The sequence below is a fragment of the Myodes glareolus genome, chromosome 9 (assembly GCF_982192425.1).
Source record: "Myodes glareolus chromosome 9, mMyoGla1.1, whole genome shotgun sequence".
NCBI classification, from domain to species: Eukaryota; Metazoa; Chordata; class Mammalia; order Rodentia; family Cricetidae; genus Myodes; species Myodes glareolus.
The window spans coordinates 36441075-36456371 of NC_142034.1; the positions used below are offsets into that span (position 1 = coordinate 36441075).

At 40.8% G+C, this 15297-nt stretch overlaps 2 protein-coding genes across 6 annotated transcripts in view; both read left to right on the forward strand.

The window, feature by feature from the left end:
* Ints2 (integrator complex subunit 2) overlaps window positions 1-7239 on the forward strand; it is a 48866-nt gene extending 41627 nt beyond the window's left edge. For all 4 annotated transcript variants that reach the window (XM_048446758.3, XM_087910142.1, XM_048446760.3 and 1 more), the window contains exons 21-25: window positions 1021-1272; window positions 1570-1677; window positions 1779-1884; window positions 4826-5002; window positions 5114-7239. In XM_048446758.3, the coding sequence (XP_048302715.2) occupies window positions 1021-1272; window positions 1570-1677; window positions 1779-1884; window positions 4826-5002; window positions 5114-5283 (813 nt within the window). In that variant the 3' untranslated portion in view covers window positions 5284-7239. The remainder of the gene's footprint in view (window positions 1-1020; window positions 1273-1569; window positions 1678-1778; window positions 1885-4825; window positions 5003-5113) is intronic.
* Window positions 7240-9260: 2021 nt separating this feature from the next.
* The window catches only part of Brip1 (BRCA1 interacting DNA helicase 1), a 126564-nt gene continuing 120527 nt past the window's right edge, over window positions 9261-15297 (forward strand). For both annotated transcript variants that reach the window (XM_087910144.1, XM_087910145.1), the window contains exons 1-3: window positions 9261-9401; window positions 11648-11765; window positions 14711-14822. In XM_087910144.1, coding sequence (XP_087766270.1) covers window positions 11673-11765; window positions 14711-14822 — 205 coding nt within the window. In that variant the 5' untranslated portion in view covers window positions 9261-9401; window positions 11648-11672. The remainder of the gene's footprint in view (window positions 9402-11647; window positions 11766-14710; window positions 14823-15297) is intronic.

The following is a 15297-nucleotide window of genomic DNA, read 5'->3' on the forward strand; positions in this document are numbered from 1 at the left end:
ATAGTGTTCAAGCACCAGGGACTTGGTAGTAAAGGAGATATAATCTTTGGTTACCTGATTTTAAAGATGAGATGGTAGAAAAGGAAATCAGATGTTGGAGACACACTCTAAACAGAAAAGTAATGAAGACATAGTATTGTAAAATGTCAGGCTGTCTTTTCCATATGCTACCCTCAAACAGGTCACTTCTTAAGCACTGCTCTCTGGTGTGACATAAAGGAAAATGGGGACACACCTGTTAGGATCTTAAGGAGAGTGGGAGAGCGAGAGGAAGGAAGGGAATTAGGCTTGGGTCGGCTTTGGAGGTCTTTGATTCAGATTACCTGTCCGGTAGATGTTCATGAAATCTTCCTAGCAGTTGATGAGCCTTAGGAAGTATGCCAGGTGCTTCTTTATATGCTTATTTTTATTTTATGTGTGTGGTTGTTTGCCTGCATTTATGTTTGTGTATCATGTCAGAAGAGTGCACTGGATCCGCTGGGGCTGTAGTTAGACTGTTGTGAGCTGGATCCGCTGGGACTGTAGTTAGACTGTTGTGAGCTGCCATGTGGATGCTAGGAGTTGAACCCGAGTCCTCTGGAAGAGCAGCCAGTGCTCTTAACCACGTCATCTCTAGCCACTGGCATGCGTTTATTTTTAAGAGAAAAGTGTATTTTTTCAGACTCTTCAGGAGTTTGTAACCCAGAAAGTTACACTGTTACACTGTAAATTGCTCAGTTCTTCTCTAAGAATTACCACTTTTGTGGTATTTGTGTGTTTCAAAAGAACTATTATGCCATTTCTGTTCATATGAAAAAAGAGATTTCTTTTTCAGGTCAACTTCTCAGACTTATTTTTTCCCCCAGAGTAGACTTTTATTCTTTTTCATTGTTGTTTAGACATTGGTTTGTTCTAGGCTGATGACTTTATTATTTTTTAAATTTTATTTTACTTCCTGCCTGCAGTTTTCTCCTTCCTCTCCTCCCATTTGCTCCCCTCAACTTCTCCGACTTCTTACATCCACTTTTTATCTTCTTGTAGGATAGTGCAGCTGTCCAGATTCTCTTAGAGATTTGTTTGCCTACTGAAGAGGAAAAGGCAAAAGGTGCCAGTCCAGACATCTCCCTCAGGAATACTCCAAGTGTCATTACCAGCAGCACTCCACAGAAAGAAACGGAGGAAGGAGAAGACAGTCTGCTCTGTAACCTTCGTGAAGTCCAGTGCCTTATCTGTTGCCTGCTGCACCAAATGTACATTGCAGATCCCAACATTGCTAAACTTGTTCACTTTCAGGTGCGGGCTCAAAGAATAACGTGGAATTTTTGAATTTTATTTGTTCTCTAGGGTCTTATATATTAAATTAATATAGAAAATTTGAAAATGAGAAAGGATCATGATCCCATGCAATATATAGAAAAATCCAAATTCTGAATATTGCTAAGATACTCTAATACTCTCTGTTCTCTGTTCTAATGTGTGAGGAAAGTGCTGTTCCTGGAACAGTCACAGACATCTGGTACTCAGAACAGGTGCTACAGAAGGGAAGTGAAGCTGTCTCTGTATTTGACTTCTCCCTTCTTCCCGAGACAGGGCTATCCATGCGAACTTCTGCCTCTGACAGTTGCAGGGATCCCGTCTATGCACATCTGTCTGGATTTTATACCGGAGCTTATTGCTCAACCTGAACTTGAAAAACAGGTAGTGACCATTTTAGAACTTGATAAAAAATTCGAAGACATTTTATAATTTTTAGTAGTCTTTTCTAAAGAAATACATAACATTTGGATTTTGTATTCCAGATATTTGCTATACAGCTGCTTTCTCATTTGTGTATCCAGTATGCATTACCAAAGTCACTTAGTGTGGCTCGCTTAGCTGTCAATGTCATGGGAACTTTGCTAACAGGTGTGTAGCCAATCAACATCAACAAAAGCATCTAATAACGCTTACTACATATATTTTCTGAACTTTAAGACTCAGCAGCTTGTGTGTATGTGTGTGTGTGTGTGTGTGTGTGTGTGTGTGTGTGTGTGTGCATGTATGCATGCTTGGTGTGTATTTTGTTTGTTTTTTCAAGAAAGGGGCTCACTATGTATATTCCAGACACCTCTGTCTGTCTGAAAACTCACTCTGTAGACCAGTCTGGCCTTGAACTCTAGAGAACTTCCTGTCTCTGCCTCTCAAGTGCTGGGATTAAAGGCCTGTGCCCCTATGTTCTGCTTTTTGGTGTTTTTGTTTGTTTGTTTGTTTTTGATTTTTTTTTTGAGACAGGTTTTCACTAAGTAGCTTTGGAGCTTGTCTTGGCACTAGCTTTTGTAGACCAGGCTGGCCTTGAACTCACAGAGATCCGCCTCCCGAGTGCTGGGATTAAAGGCGTGCGCCACCACTGCCTAGCTCTCTTTGGTGTTTTTATGAGTCAGTGTGACACAGTATATGTTGCTGTTATTTTAACTTGTGCCATCCTTTGATTTACTATTCTTTTAAAAATTTCATACTTCCAAATATGATTTAGAGTGTGGAAGTATAGGTAGACACGTTTGTGGTTTTTTTTTAACATATAAATGTTATAGTACATTTTTAATAAAGTAAAATATGTAGAATTAAAACACAAATTAGAAATTACTAAGTGTGCTCAATTCCAGAAGAAAAATATTTGAAAATGTTAAAACCAGGCTGTGATGGCTTACCCCTTTAATCCCAGCACTCAGAAAGCAGAGGTTTATATAGGGAATTTCAGGACAGCCAGGGCTACATAGAGAAACCCTGTCTCAAAACAAAACAAAACAAAAAAGTCATAAATATATTAGCTATTTCCTTAAATTCCACAACTTACCATTTATATAAAATAAATGTGAAATTTTATTTTATATTTTTGGTTTTTCAAGACAGGGTTTCTCTGTGTAATAACTTTGGCTGTCCTGGAATTCACTTTGTAGATTAGGCTAGCCTCAAACTCACCGAGATTCCCCTGCCTCTGCCTCTTGAGTGCTGGGATTAAAGGCGTGAGTCACTCCCACTAGACCTTATCCTATATTTTAACCACTTCTGGTTTCTAGAGTAAAATGGTATAAAAATAAATTACTTAAAAAATATATGATGCCAGTTGTGGTGGCGCACACCAGTAGGATTTGCTGAAGGAGGTAGAGGCAGGAGAATCACGAGTTCAAGGCCAGCCTGGGCTACACATTAAAAAAAAATTTTTAATTTTTAAAATAATTAAAAATTATTTTAAATTTATTATATTAAATTAAAAAAATTATATGTATATGTATATGTATATACATATACATATAATTTTTTAAATTTAATATAATATATATATATATAAATACATTCAGTCCTTTAAAAGGTTATACTTCTCAATGTTCAAATGTTGCGTAATAGTTTCTTCATTTTCTTTCTGTTGTGTGAATTTTACTCTTTTGACTTTTGAGGGGGCCTACCACCCAGCCCCCAAATAAATCACACACGGAGGCTTATTCTTAGTTAGGAATGCCCAGCCTTAGCTTGGCTTGTTTCTGACCAGCTTTTCTTAGCTTAAATTATCCCGTCTATTTTTGTCCTTGGGCCTTTATCTTTCTCTATTTCTGTCTACCTTTTCTTTCCTTCTTACTCTGTATCTGACTGTGTAGCTGGGTGGCTGGGTGACTGACCTCTGAAGTCCTCCTTCCTCCTCTCTTCCCCAGATATCTCCTTATATTTATCCTCGCTGCCTGTCGACCCCACCTATTTATCTTTCCTGCCTTGCTATGGCAGTTCAGCTCTTTATTAGACCATCAGGAGTTTTAGACAGGCACAGCAACACAGCTTCACGGAGTTAAACAAATGCACATAAAATAAAGTAATATACCTTTAAATAATATTTCCAACCCTGTTCCCCAGTCTTTTTTTTTTATTTCCAGACAGGGTTTCTCTGTAGTTTTTTAGCCTGTTCTGGAATTAGCTTTTGTAGACCAGACTGGTCTCGAACTCACAGAGATCCACCTGCCTCTGCCTCCTGAGTGCTGGGATTAAAGGTGTGTACCACCTTAATCTGGTACAACTGCCACCTGACTTCCCCAACCCTTTCTATTATTTTCATCTCATGTTATAATATTTATAGTGGTTAAGAGTTCAGCCAGGGCGTGGTGGTGCATGCCTTTAATCCTAGCACTCGGGAGGCAGAGGCAGGCAGTTCTCTTTGAGTTTGAGATCAGCCTGGTCTATAAGAGCTAGTGCCAAGACAGGCTCCAAAGCTACAGCGAAACCCTGTCTCAAAAATTTTTAAAAGAATATATTATTTTTAAAAATAAAAAAAATATTTAGTTTCAGATTTGCCACTAACTGTTGCGTGACTTGGGATAGCATTATTTATTTATGTCCCCAGGACTGGAGATTGAGCACAGGGCCTTTGCAGCCAGGCAAGAGCTTTACACTGAGCTACCCCACTATCAGCCTTGGAATACTTTTTTTTTTTTTTGAGATAGGGTCTCACTATGTAGATCAGGCTATCCCCAAACTCAGTCACCTGCCACCTGCCTGCCCTTGCCTCTCGAGGGCTGGGATCTTTGAAAAACATGCCCCTAAATTGGGCCTTAAACAACCTTTAAAACTTCTCTAAAGTTTTCCTAATGTTCTCTCATCTGCATTACTGTTGGGATCGGAGAACTAAGTGAAGTAATGAAATCAGTGTCCTTAGCGCAGTGCTGGGACATAGGAAGATGGTTGATGACTGATTAGCAGAGTAGGGTTGTTAAAGCCAGACGTAGTTTCCCAGCACAAAAACAGTATTAATTTGTTCTGTAGGGCGTCTGTGTTGTTTATATCTGTGTAAAACAAACAATTCTGTTTCATTTCTTCCCAACAGTCCTAACACAGGCTAAGCGGTATGCTTTCTTCATGCCGACACTTCCAAGTCTGGTCTCGTTTTGTCGAGCATTCCCTCCGCTGTATGAGGATATTATGTCTTTGCTGATTCAAATAGGCCAAGTGTGTGCCTCTGATGTTGCCACTCAGACTAGAGACATTGACCCCATCATCACACGTAAGTGGTACCTCATTTTCATTTTTTTTCACTTTGTAATGTTTCAAACAAGGACTATATTCATTTCAGAATGTCTTGCTTTAATTATCTCCCCTTCCTCTCATTTTGTAGGTCTTCAACAAATAAAGGAGAAACCAAGAGGATTGTCTCCAATCTGTAAAGATCCATCTTACAAAAATGGATCCAGGGACACTGGAAGCATGGATCCTGACGTGCAGCTCTGTCACTGTATTGAAAGCACAATAATTGAAATAATAAACATGAGCGTTAGTGGAATTTGAAAAAAAATTAAACAAATGAAGCTGTTTGCTGCATATCCCCACCAGGAACCTGGACTTTAGGACAGCTCTAAGCAGGCTGGAAACAGTGGTCTTGGAAACCGCACAAACGGTTCTACTCCACATGAGTGTAATTTAGAGCCCTGAGGATTCTACTTGCTTATGTTTGATGGGCATATCTCTGGATCTGCTCTGATGGTATGTTTATATTAGAGCAGCTGAACTTTTCCATTGGGAATACTTTAAGAAACCTGTTTCTAGAAAGGGATTGGGCCATGCACTTAGCTTGTGAAGAAAGATTGCCAGACCTTTAATTTAATTTCTTACAAAAATGAGCCTGTGGCTATCCCTCATATCTGTGAGTTTTTAACAGTTCTCCACAAAGTGGAAATGAGAGGACGGAGAAAGAGGGATGTGGGGAAGGAATAATTCAGGAAAAATTACTAGTTAACTACACAAAAATCTCATACTTGTAATGCAAGAAACAGTAATGCAGGTGGGAGTGTTAGTTTGTGAGAAACAGTAGTAAGAAGGCTTTAAAAAAGGCAGGTTACCACTGCCTTTAGATCCCAGCCCTAGGGAGAAAGGCAGAGGCAGGTGGATCTCTGTTTTTGAGGCTAGCCTGGTCTATATAGTGAGTTCTAGGACAGCCAGAGCTACATAAAGAAACCCTGTCAAAAACAAAAAAACAAAACAAACAAACAAAAAAACCCAAGTAGACAACTGCCTTGGAATTATAGATGAAGATAAAAAGATTTTACATGTCTGCTTCAATTTTTCCTAATATATGAAGCCATATGTTTAAAGAGATACTTGAATAATTTGAAATTTTAAGATACTGATTGTAAAGTAGTTACAGAAAACATCTTTGTGTAAAGAATAACCTGAAAGTGAATTTCATTTATTCTTTTTTAAAATTATTTTTGTAATGCTGTATTATCTAATTCTCAGAGGAGCAAAGATATAGCAAATGAATTTTAGAGCAATAAACCCCAATAGAGCTCTTGGTTCATGATCAAGATTATAACTCATATTTTACTTTGAGGAGATCTTTGAGTAAGAAAATACAGTGTTTGAACCTCAGGAAAAATTATAATGTGGAGAATACTGTGTTGCTGATGTTTGTGGTCCTCTGTTGGGAACTTCATGATTAAGTAGATGCACTCAGATAACCAAAATCATTTTTAAAAATTAAGTAGCCGGTGTAGAAGGTACTTCTTTGCTCTCTAAGAAATACCTCAACCATTTGCCACCCCACTCAAAAGACTTCTCATTAAAGAAGGTAGAAAGCTAAAAGGAAAGTTTGTGTCTTTATAGTGAGCAGTTTCTCTTCACCCTTCCACTAGCACATAGCCACATCTCACTTCCCTCTGCTACTCCTGACCCTACCTCATGAAGGTGTTCTATACAAACCGGTTTAGAGCCATTTCCAATCATGAAGTGCATAGTATCATGCATGATGGCATATATATAATTTTTTATTAGATGCTTAATGTTCAATTAAGTAATTTTGATGTGAAGAGTAAAAGAATATGCTTTAATGATATATCATAAAAATTTTCATATTTTTTAATGAGGCAGTTTTGTAGTCTCTGAAGATTAAATACAACTGCTCCTATTTTGTTTTTAAATGAGGCCTTTCTGGAATGTTTTGTGTGAATAGTAGAATAGTAGAAATGGAATTCAGAAACATTTGAAGTATGTTTTGTAATGAAATGGATCAATTTTCAAAGACTGGTCATAACCTACTGTGTTAAAGTAATAACATAGGCTCTTTTTCATCCAGTTTGTTGATGATGTAAATAAAATGTGTAAATAATATTAGTAAATGTTAATATTCATGTATCTTAAGTTAAAGTTATAAACTTTGTCACAATGTGATTTTTTTATTGAAGTCAAAACAGATGTGTGCAACTATTTTGAATATTGATTTATAAATATTCATTCTTTATCAACAAACTAGTTTTTGTGTTTTATTCCAGAAATATAAAAGTGGATCAGGGGAGACTTAGGTGCTATGACTGCCTGTGTTCAGGGCTTTAATATATCTCTTTCTGTAAGGCCACACACGCCATAGGACAGGACATTAAGTACTGGGAGGCAGTAAAGTCTCAGGAGTTCACTTGAGGAAAGTGAGAGTCGTTAACAGCTGAGAAGGTCAGGCTAAGTGGTGCACACCTTTAACCTCAGCACCCGGGAGGCAGGAATACATAGTCTCCAGTGTGTGGGGGGAGCAGAAGGAGAGAGAAAGGAAGAAGGACAGAAAGAGAGAAAGAAAAAGAAAAGAAAGCCCTTTTAGCTGGGCACGGTACCAAGTGCTTTTAATCCCAGCACTTGGGAGGCAGAGGCAAGGAGGACCTCTGTGAGTTCAAGGTAAGCCTGGTCTACATTGGGATCTCTAGGCCAGCTAGGGCTACATAGAAAGGACCCTGTTTCAGAAAAAGAAGAAAAAATTAGGAGGATTGGGGATGTAGATCATTGCTCAAACATTTGTTGAGCATGTGTAAGCCCTGTGTTTGATGCTCAGCAGTACCAACAAACAAAGACCAAGGAGAAGAAATTAGCAGTCTGGGGTATTTGAAGGATTTCATAAATGATTCTTCAGCTCATTATTGTAAGAGGGAATCCCTCCATCTTTGACATACGTACTATCATACTACTTAATTCCTAACACAATTTGGAATCTGCTTTTTTTTTTTTAGTTTATTTTTTGAAGTTTCTTTTTATGTGTATGTTTGTACAGTGCCAGTGGAAGCCAGAGGAGGTCTGTGGAACCCTAAGACCTGGAGTTAGAGATTGTTGTGAGCCACCACATGGGTGCTAGGAATCAAACCTGGGTCCTTTTCACGGGCAGCGCATGCTCTTAACCACTGATCTACCTCTTCAGCCCCGGAAGTCTGCTTTTTAAAACACAATTTCATGGTGCATTTTTTTTTCTTGGAAGCAATTTAATTTTTTTCTCATCATTTTATTGATATGATTTATTCATCTATTGAACTGATAAATTAGAACTCTCTACTAGACTAAGGACTATGTAATTTTTTAGTGTTACAAAGAGACACTTGTCAACAGGAATTATTTAGATTATACCTTTAGGATAAATTTCGGGCACTGAGCTACTAGGTCAAAGGTACATTTATATTTTCCGATCACAAATTCCATCATTTTAGGAAGATGAAAAACCAAAAACAAGACTAACAACCAGTCTTCTCTTGCTCCTCGAGAACGACCTCATGGCTTTGCCTTTTGGGGGACACTAGGAGCTGAATCAAGTTTAGGCTACAAATAACAATATGTAATAACATATATAATAAAATATAATAGTAAAACATATAATGGCCAAAAAATTAACTTGTCAAGGGCATGATTTCAAGAAATTGTACCTCTTGGCAAGGAATAAAATGGTATGTTAGGTCGATGTGATCTGAAGAGATTATCTACCGCAGATTCTAATAACCGAGAAAGCCTTGAATATCACGGAATACTGTACCAGCTGCCATGTGACCTTACTTATTTTGGCATAGTGTGGCAATTCTCACACAGTTTGCTTCCCCTTCCGCCCCCCCCCCCCCCCCCCCCGTCTTTAGATGCTGTAACCTTGGGGAATTTACTCGCGTGCTAAGACAACTGAGGAAAAAATGTTTCCTTTTCGTTGGTAGCCGACCCTTGCAAACTAGTCTTCCAGTCATCAGAGAGCTGGCGGTCTAGGTCAAATCAGCCGTTTCCAAAAGTGGTACAAGTTTTTCCTTCAAGCAAATCTGCATGATCTGTTCCAGTAGTTCTCGTAGAGATGATCGCCTTCCGGTGCCGCCAAGGACTTTGGGGCTCTTCTTATTTCGCAGGCTCCCATTGGGCGTTACAGAGTCGACTTCGTATGATGATTGGCTGTTTACTTGCTCGTCTAGACAGGCGATTGGCTGGCGCGTTCGGCGATTGGGCCCCGGGAGCCAAGGGGCGGGAGGCGCGAATTCGTTCGTGTGGAGCGGCTGAGCTGCAGAGGGAGGAGTGGCCGTGCCGGGCACCTGGCAGCACCCTAGCCGCGGACTGGGGAGACTTCCTGCTCGCGGACTTCCCTCGAACGCCAACTTTTCCTTTCGTCCCGGAACTGGAGCCAGCCGCAGGCGAGTGGGCAAGTCGGAGGGGGGCAGGCGCCTGCATTCCGGCGCTAGCGGGCTCTCGGGACCTTCGGTGTGACCGAATCCCAGGCCCGGGGCATCCTTGGCTGTATGAGAGCTGGGAGCCTGGGGAAGTGGGGATGGGAAGCTGAGGAGCAGGACCCAGCCCCAGTTCTTACCTTCTGTGAACGCAGGTTTGGAAGGAGCCCCAGCCCCGGCCCCCGCAGTTCGTCTAGGCGGGAGAAAGACTTTTTTTTTTTTTTTTAAAGAGATAGGATCTCAGAATCTCACCCTGCATCTCTCAGACCGGCCTGGAACTCGCTATGTAGACCAGACTGGCCTCGAACTCGCAGAGATCCTTTTGACTCTGCCTCGTGATTGTTGGGAGTCAAAAAATCTGCGCCCCCACATCCGGAAGTTCGTTTCAAGGGAGGCTCCCATGGTTTGAATGTTGCCACAGCTGCAGGCATGGATTAGCATCCATGTTCATTTTAGTAAATCAGAGTCCCACGAAGCCTCTTAGGTTTACAGATAGAATCAGTGTTTGGATACTTTTCCTAGGAATCTTTCTTTTCTTTTTTTTAAATTCTTGGACAGTTTCCTACGTGTGGACAGTGTGCCATATCCATCCCCAGTACGCCCTTCACACTACCTGGACCTCTTCACACACCCTCTCCCACCTTCCTGTTGCCCCACCCACCCGCAGAGTCCAATTAGTACTGCCTGCTGGAATGTTGACTGATGCTTGCTTGATTTTTGCAGGTCTTGTCTGACAGAACAATATTAGAGCTGGAAAGTATCTTAGAGTAGTAGTTCTTTTGGAGCACTGAAGCAATGGTTACAGTTATTATTGACTTTGCAATCTGTTGAGCAATCCGCCTTATCCATCTCCATTCCCGGGCTGAATTTACCTTTTTTTTTTTTTTTTTTTTTTACAATTGCGAAAATTCTTCCGTCGTTAAAAGTGAGAGGTTAGATGATAGGAACAGTGGTGTTCACATCCATTTTCTTTCCGTTATAGTTATCTGACTTCAGAATTGCTGTGCCGGCCCAGGCAGGGAGCTGGCTCAGCAAATGAAGACCCAACCAAGCCTAAAGACCTCTGTTTAATTCCTGAGAGGCACAGGGTGGAAGGAGAGAACCTCCTCTGGCTCCCCGCCCACTGTCCTCTAACTTCCCACATGCCTTGTGGGTCCTGATTACGAAATTGAAAGAATTACTGTGGAAAGATACTTTCCCACAACGATTTAAGAATTAGATATTACTGCAGAGAAGAATTTTAGACCATAGAAGTAAAATGATAGGTCAGAGCTACCACCCCTGCCTCCTGCCTGCTTGTCTCTGCCTCCTCTCTTCTGTGTTAGGAAGTGTAGACACAGGAGATAGGAATGGGCAGAATAAGAGAAAAAGGAGTGGGCTGTGAACTAGCAGAGCTGCTTCAGAAATCTGTTTCTTAAGTTGATTCTGTGGAATCAAGTTGTGCCAGGAGCATGTGCGTCATCTGCCACGTACTATATGTTTTTACATTATTTTACATTTTTTTATATAACCTGTACAGCAGTCCTACAGGGGTGATTCTGTTACTGTTTTTATTTTGTACCTGATGAGATGGGGTTCTAGAAAAGTTAAGTGATTTGCCTAAAGTTACATAACTAATACATCATGGAGTCGGAGTGACAATCCAGCCAGGTTGGTTGGACTCCAGTGCATGATCTTGACCCTGCGATTTATTTATAAGACGCATGCCTTTAATCCCAGCACTCAGGAAGTAGAGGCAGGTGTATCTCTGAGTTCTAGGCCAACCTGGTCTACAGTGAGTCCAGGCCAGCCAAGACTGTTGCACAAAGAAACCCTGTCTTAAAAAATAATTTTTTTTGCTTTCATTATTTTTGTATACGTGCTTATTAATCCCAGTTTTTAATCAGACTTCTGTTCTATTGCTAATTGCCTGGCTCTTGTTGAATGACATTATCTTAATACTTAAACTATAAATGTGTGTGTGTGCGTGCATGTGTGTGTGTGTGTGTGTGCGCGCGCGCGTGTGTGTGGTGTGTGTAAATACAAGTGTGCCAGATAAATACAGCTTCTTACAGAATTCAGTTAAGGGTGAGATACCTTGGTGCTGGAGTTCCAGGTGTTTGTAAACTCCCTGATGTGGGTGCTGGTGCCTTATTTCCTCTTGAAGAGCAGCAAGTGCTCTTAACTTGTTAGACCATCTCTCCAGCCCCTCAATCGTATTGTTTCTATTGCAGTGAAGTATCAAGTGGAGAAAGCAGAATGTCGTCAGTGTCATCTGAATACACCATTGGTGGGGTGAAGATTCGCTTTCCTTGTAAAGCTTATCCAGCACAGCTTGCTATGATGAATTCTGTAAGTAATCCACAGCAGTTAAGTCTTTAGTAAGATGTCGTAGCTTAGGATTCCAGCTCGCCATTGAAGTTGTAGCTATTCCCATGTACAAAATGGTGGTTAATGTTTGTTGGATTCGTTTGGAGGAGCACTTCCTTTTAGGAACATACTACCAATAACTCCTAAGCTACTTATGTTTGGTTAGGATATAAGGAAGAACATCTGAAAAACATTCTCAGCTCCTTTGCAGCTTTGATTTCATTCTGTATGTGTGTATCAGAGAGAAGAGAGAGAATGTATATATGTTGAGTGTTCTCAGTCATTCTGTTTTTTTCTTTTGAGGCATAGTCTCATGGTAAACCTGGAACTTACGTTTTTGGTGTTGTTTTTGGCTAGGCTGGCAGCCTGCAAGCCCTATATATCCTCTAATCTCTGCCCACTTTAGTCCTGGGCTTACAGGTGTGTGTACCTCAGAATAGCTTGTTATATGACTTGTAAAACTGACATTCTTTGAACTCAGTCTATTTTGGTGAATGGCTCTAAGACCCACCTTGGATAACAAAATCTGTAGATGTGCAATTCCTTTATGTAAAATGGTGCACTATTTGCATATATTTTATAAGTTCACATATACTCTTAAATCATCTCTAGATTGCTTACTATGCTTGATATAAATGTTATGTAAATAATTGTGATCTTTTTAACTATGTATTAGATACTTAGGAAATAATAAAGCCTGAATGTTTAGTATGGATGCAGTTTTCGTTTTCTGGTAGTTTTAAATGTACTTAACAATATAGATTATTTTACATATGTTTAAACTTTGTGAATGAAATATTGTACATCTTTTTGTTTTGTTTTGTTAGATTGTTGTAGTGATATTTTGTCTGTGTTTTAACAAATAAAACTTGCCTGAAGAGCAGAGTGCAGAGTTAAGCCACTAGAGGCCAGGGAGTGGTGGCGCACACTTTTAATCCCAAGACTCAGAAGACAGAGGCAAAAGGATCTCTTGTTAGTTCAAGGCCGCACCGAGCTACACAAGATTGAATCTATCTAAAAGAGAAACAGCTCACACAAAGAGGATCCCAGCACTTGGGATCCCACGCCTTTAATCCCAGCACTAGGGAGGTGGAGTCAAGAGTGATATATATATATGGCTGGGCGGAGAGAGGAGTATAAGGTGGAAAGAGACAAGAGCTCTGTGCCGCCTGAGGTTTGGTGGAGACAGGTGCATCGGGAGATGCAGTCTGTGGACAGGACCGCCCCTTTGGTCAGCATTGGGAGAGATAACAGGACTCTCTAGTGGCTTCTCTGCTTCTCAGGTCTCCAGCATTAACCCCTGTATCTGACTCTAGGCTTTTAGTATTAATACCGATAAGATTTTGTGCTATAGATTGAGATAGTTAACTTTAATTATCAATTTGACAACCTTACCTAGGGAAAAAATCCCAATCAAGAATTGTCTACATTTGATTTGTGGGCATTTATGTGAGATCCTGTCTTTTGTGTGTGTGTTTGTGTGTGTGTAAGTCGTTTGCCTGAATGTATATACATGTACCATGTGCATGCTTCGTGTTTGAGGTGGCTATCATAACCTGTCTATTTTCTTGCGGGTGGTATTTAGGTTGCTCACAGTCTCTTGGGATTAGCAAAAATGCTACTTTGAATTTTTTCACACATATTTCCTGTGTTTGTGTAGGAAAGGTTTGGGGTATGTGCTTAGTGATGGACTTAGTGGACTTGGGCATCTTCCTTTTATATTTTTATTTTTTTCTCTAACTTAATTCTTTTTCTTTTCCTCCTCCTCCTCCTCCTTCTTCTTCTTCGTTTTGTTTTTTTTTTGTTTTTTTTTTGGTTTTTTTTTTTGTTTTGTTTTTTTTTGAGATAGGGTTTCTCTGTGTACCTTTGGAACCTGTCCTGGAACTCGTTCTGTAGACCAGGTTGACCTTGAACTCAGAGATCCACCTGCCCCTGCCTCCTAAGTGCTGGGATTAAAGGCGGCTAACTTAATTGTTTATTCATTCTTTGGGTATTTCACATCATGCACCCTAATCCCCCTCTCTCCTGTAGCATTCCCCCAAAAGAGCCCCCCTCCCAAATCAGTTCAAAACAAAACAGAAACCTACCTCACTCCTCCGCCTTTCCAGCATCTCTTCATCCTTGTGGCCTTGAGAGCTGTGGATTCTGCAGTCCACCCTTTTGTCTAATTAGCACCACCAACAAAATGCTCATTGCCATGAATCATCGGTTTGCTTCAAGGCCCCTGTGCACCATCGTCACTGGACCCTCATTGAAACTCCTCACGGATATACTGGAGTTACGGAGATCTGCAGCTATCGGTCCACAGGCTCAGTCCCCTCATGACTCCTGCAGGTCATAAATGGTAGGGTTGTAACAATCAGTCCTTCCATTAACAGTATTGCTCATTAAGTTTTTCTCATGCATATGCGTAGGTATTAGTATGTTACAGTCCTTCTTTCTTGTTTTTCTAGATTATTTTTATGTGTATGAATGTTTTACCCGCAGGAATATCTGTGTATCACATGTGTGCCTGAGGCCTGAGGAGGCCAGACTAGGGCGTTGGATCTCCTGGAACTGGAGTCAGAGGTGGTTGTAAGCTGCCACCTGGGTATGGGACTTGAACCTGAATCTTCTGCAAGAGTAACAACTGCCTTTAAATGCTGAGCCACCTCTCCAGCACATACTACAGTTTTATAGAAACAATTTGTGCTTGTATAATTAGATATAAGCTGCTTATTTAATTTCTTGTGTTTGATGTCCTGGTAAAACCAGCAGGTTGTTAGGGAGAAGTAAAGGAGCGAGTCTAGATTTAGCAGAATCTAGTTCTTCCTTCCGCCGTCTGTCTCCTGGAGTGCCTCCTTAGTCTTCCGTGCCGTTCTGTCGTGTTCCTGTTCGACGGAGAGAGCGCTGACAAAGTAATCCTTTATTGTGTTCTTTGTCCACAGATTGTCAGAGGGCTAAACAGTGGGCAGCACTGTCTGTTGGAGAGTCCCACAGGAAGTGGAAAAAGCTTAGCCTTACTTTGTTCTGCGTTAGCATGGCAACAATCTCTTACTGGCAAGTAGTTCTTATAAAAACTAGTATGTCTATTTTGCGTGTGCTTATTTGTGTGGGCGCATGTGCTACAGTATGGACGTCAGAGGACAAGTTGCAGGAACCACTTTTCTCCTTCCACCGTACGGGTCTGGTGCATTGAACTCCGGTCACCAGGCTGAGTGGCAAGTGCGCCTTCACCTGCCGAACAGTCAGCCCACCCCAGGTAATATGGTACACTGTATCTAGACTGGTTCAAACATTGTTCTAAGTGACTGAAATAATCTCTGTCAAGACATTTCTTCAAGATGCGTCTCCTGTGCCAGGCATGGTGGTGCCTGTATATAAGTCCAGCATTCAGGAGTCAAAGGCAAGAAGGTTGCTGCAGGTTCTAGGCCAGCCTTGTCTACTTAGCACAATTCAGGCCAGCCAAGGCCACATAGCAACCTCCTCCCAAAATAAAGCATTTTAAGTCTTCTAAAAGAAGTTGAATACATCA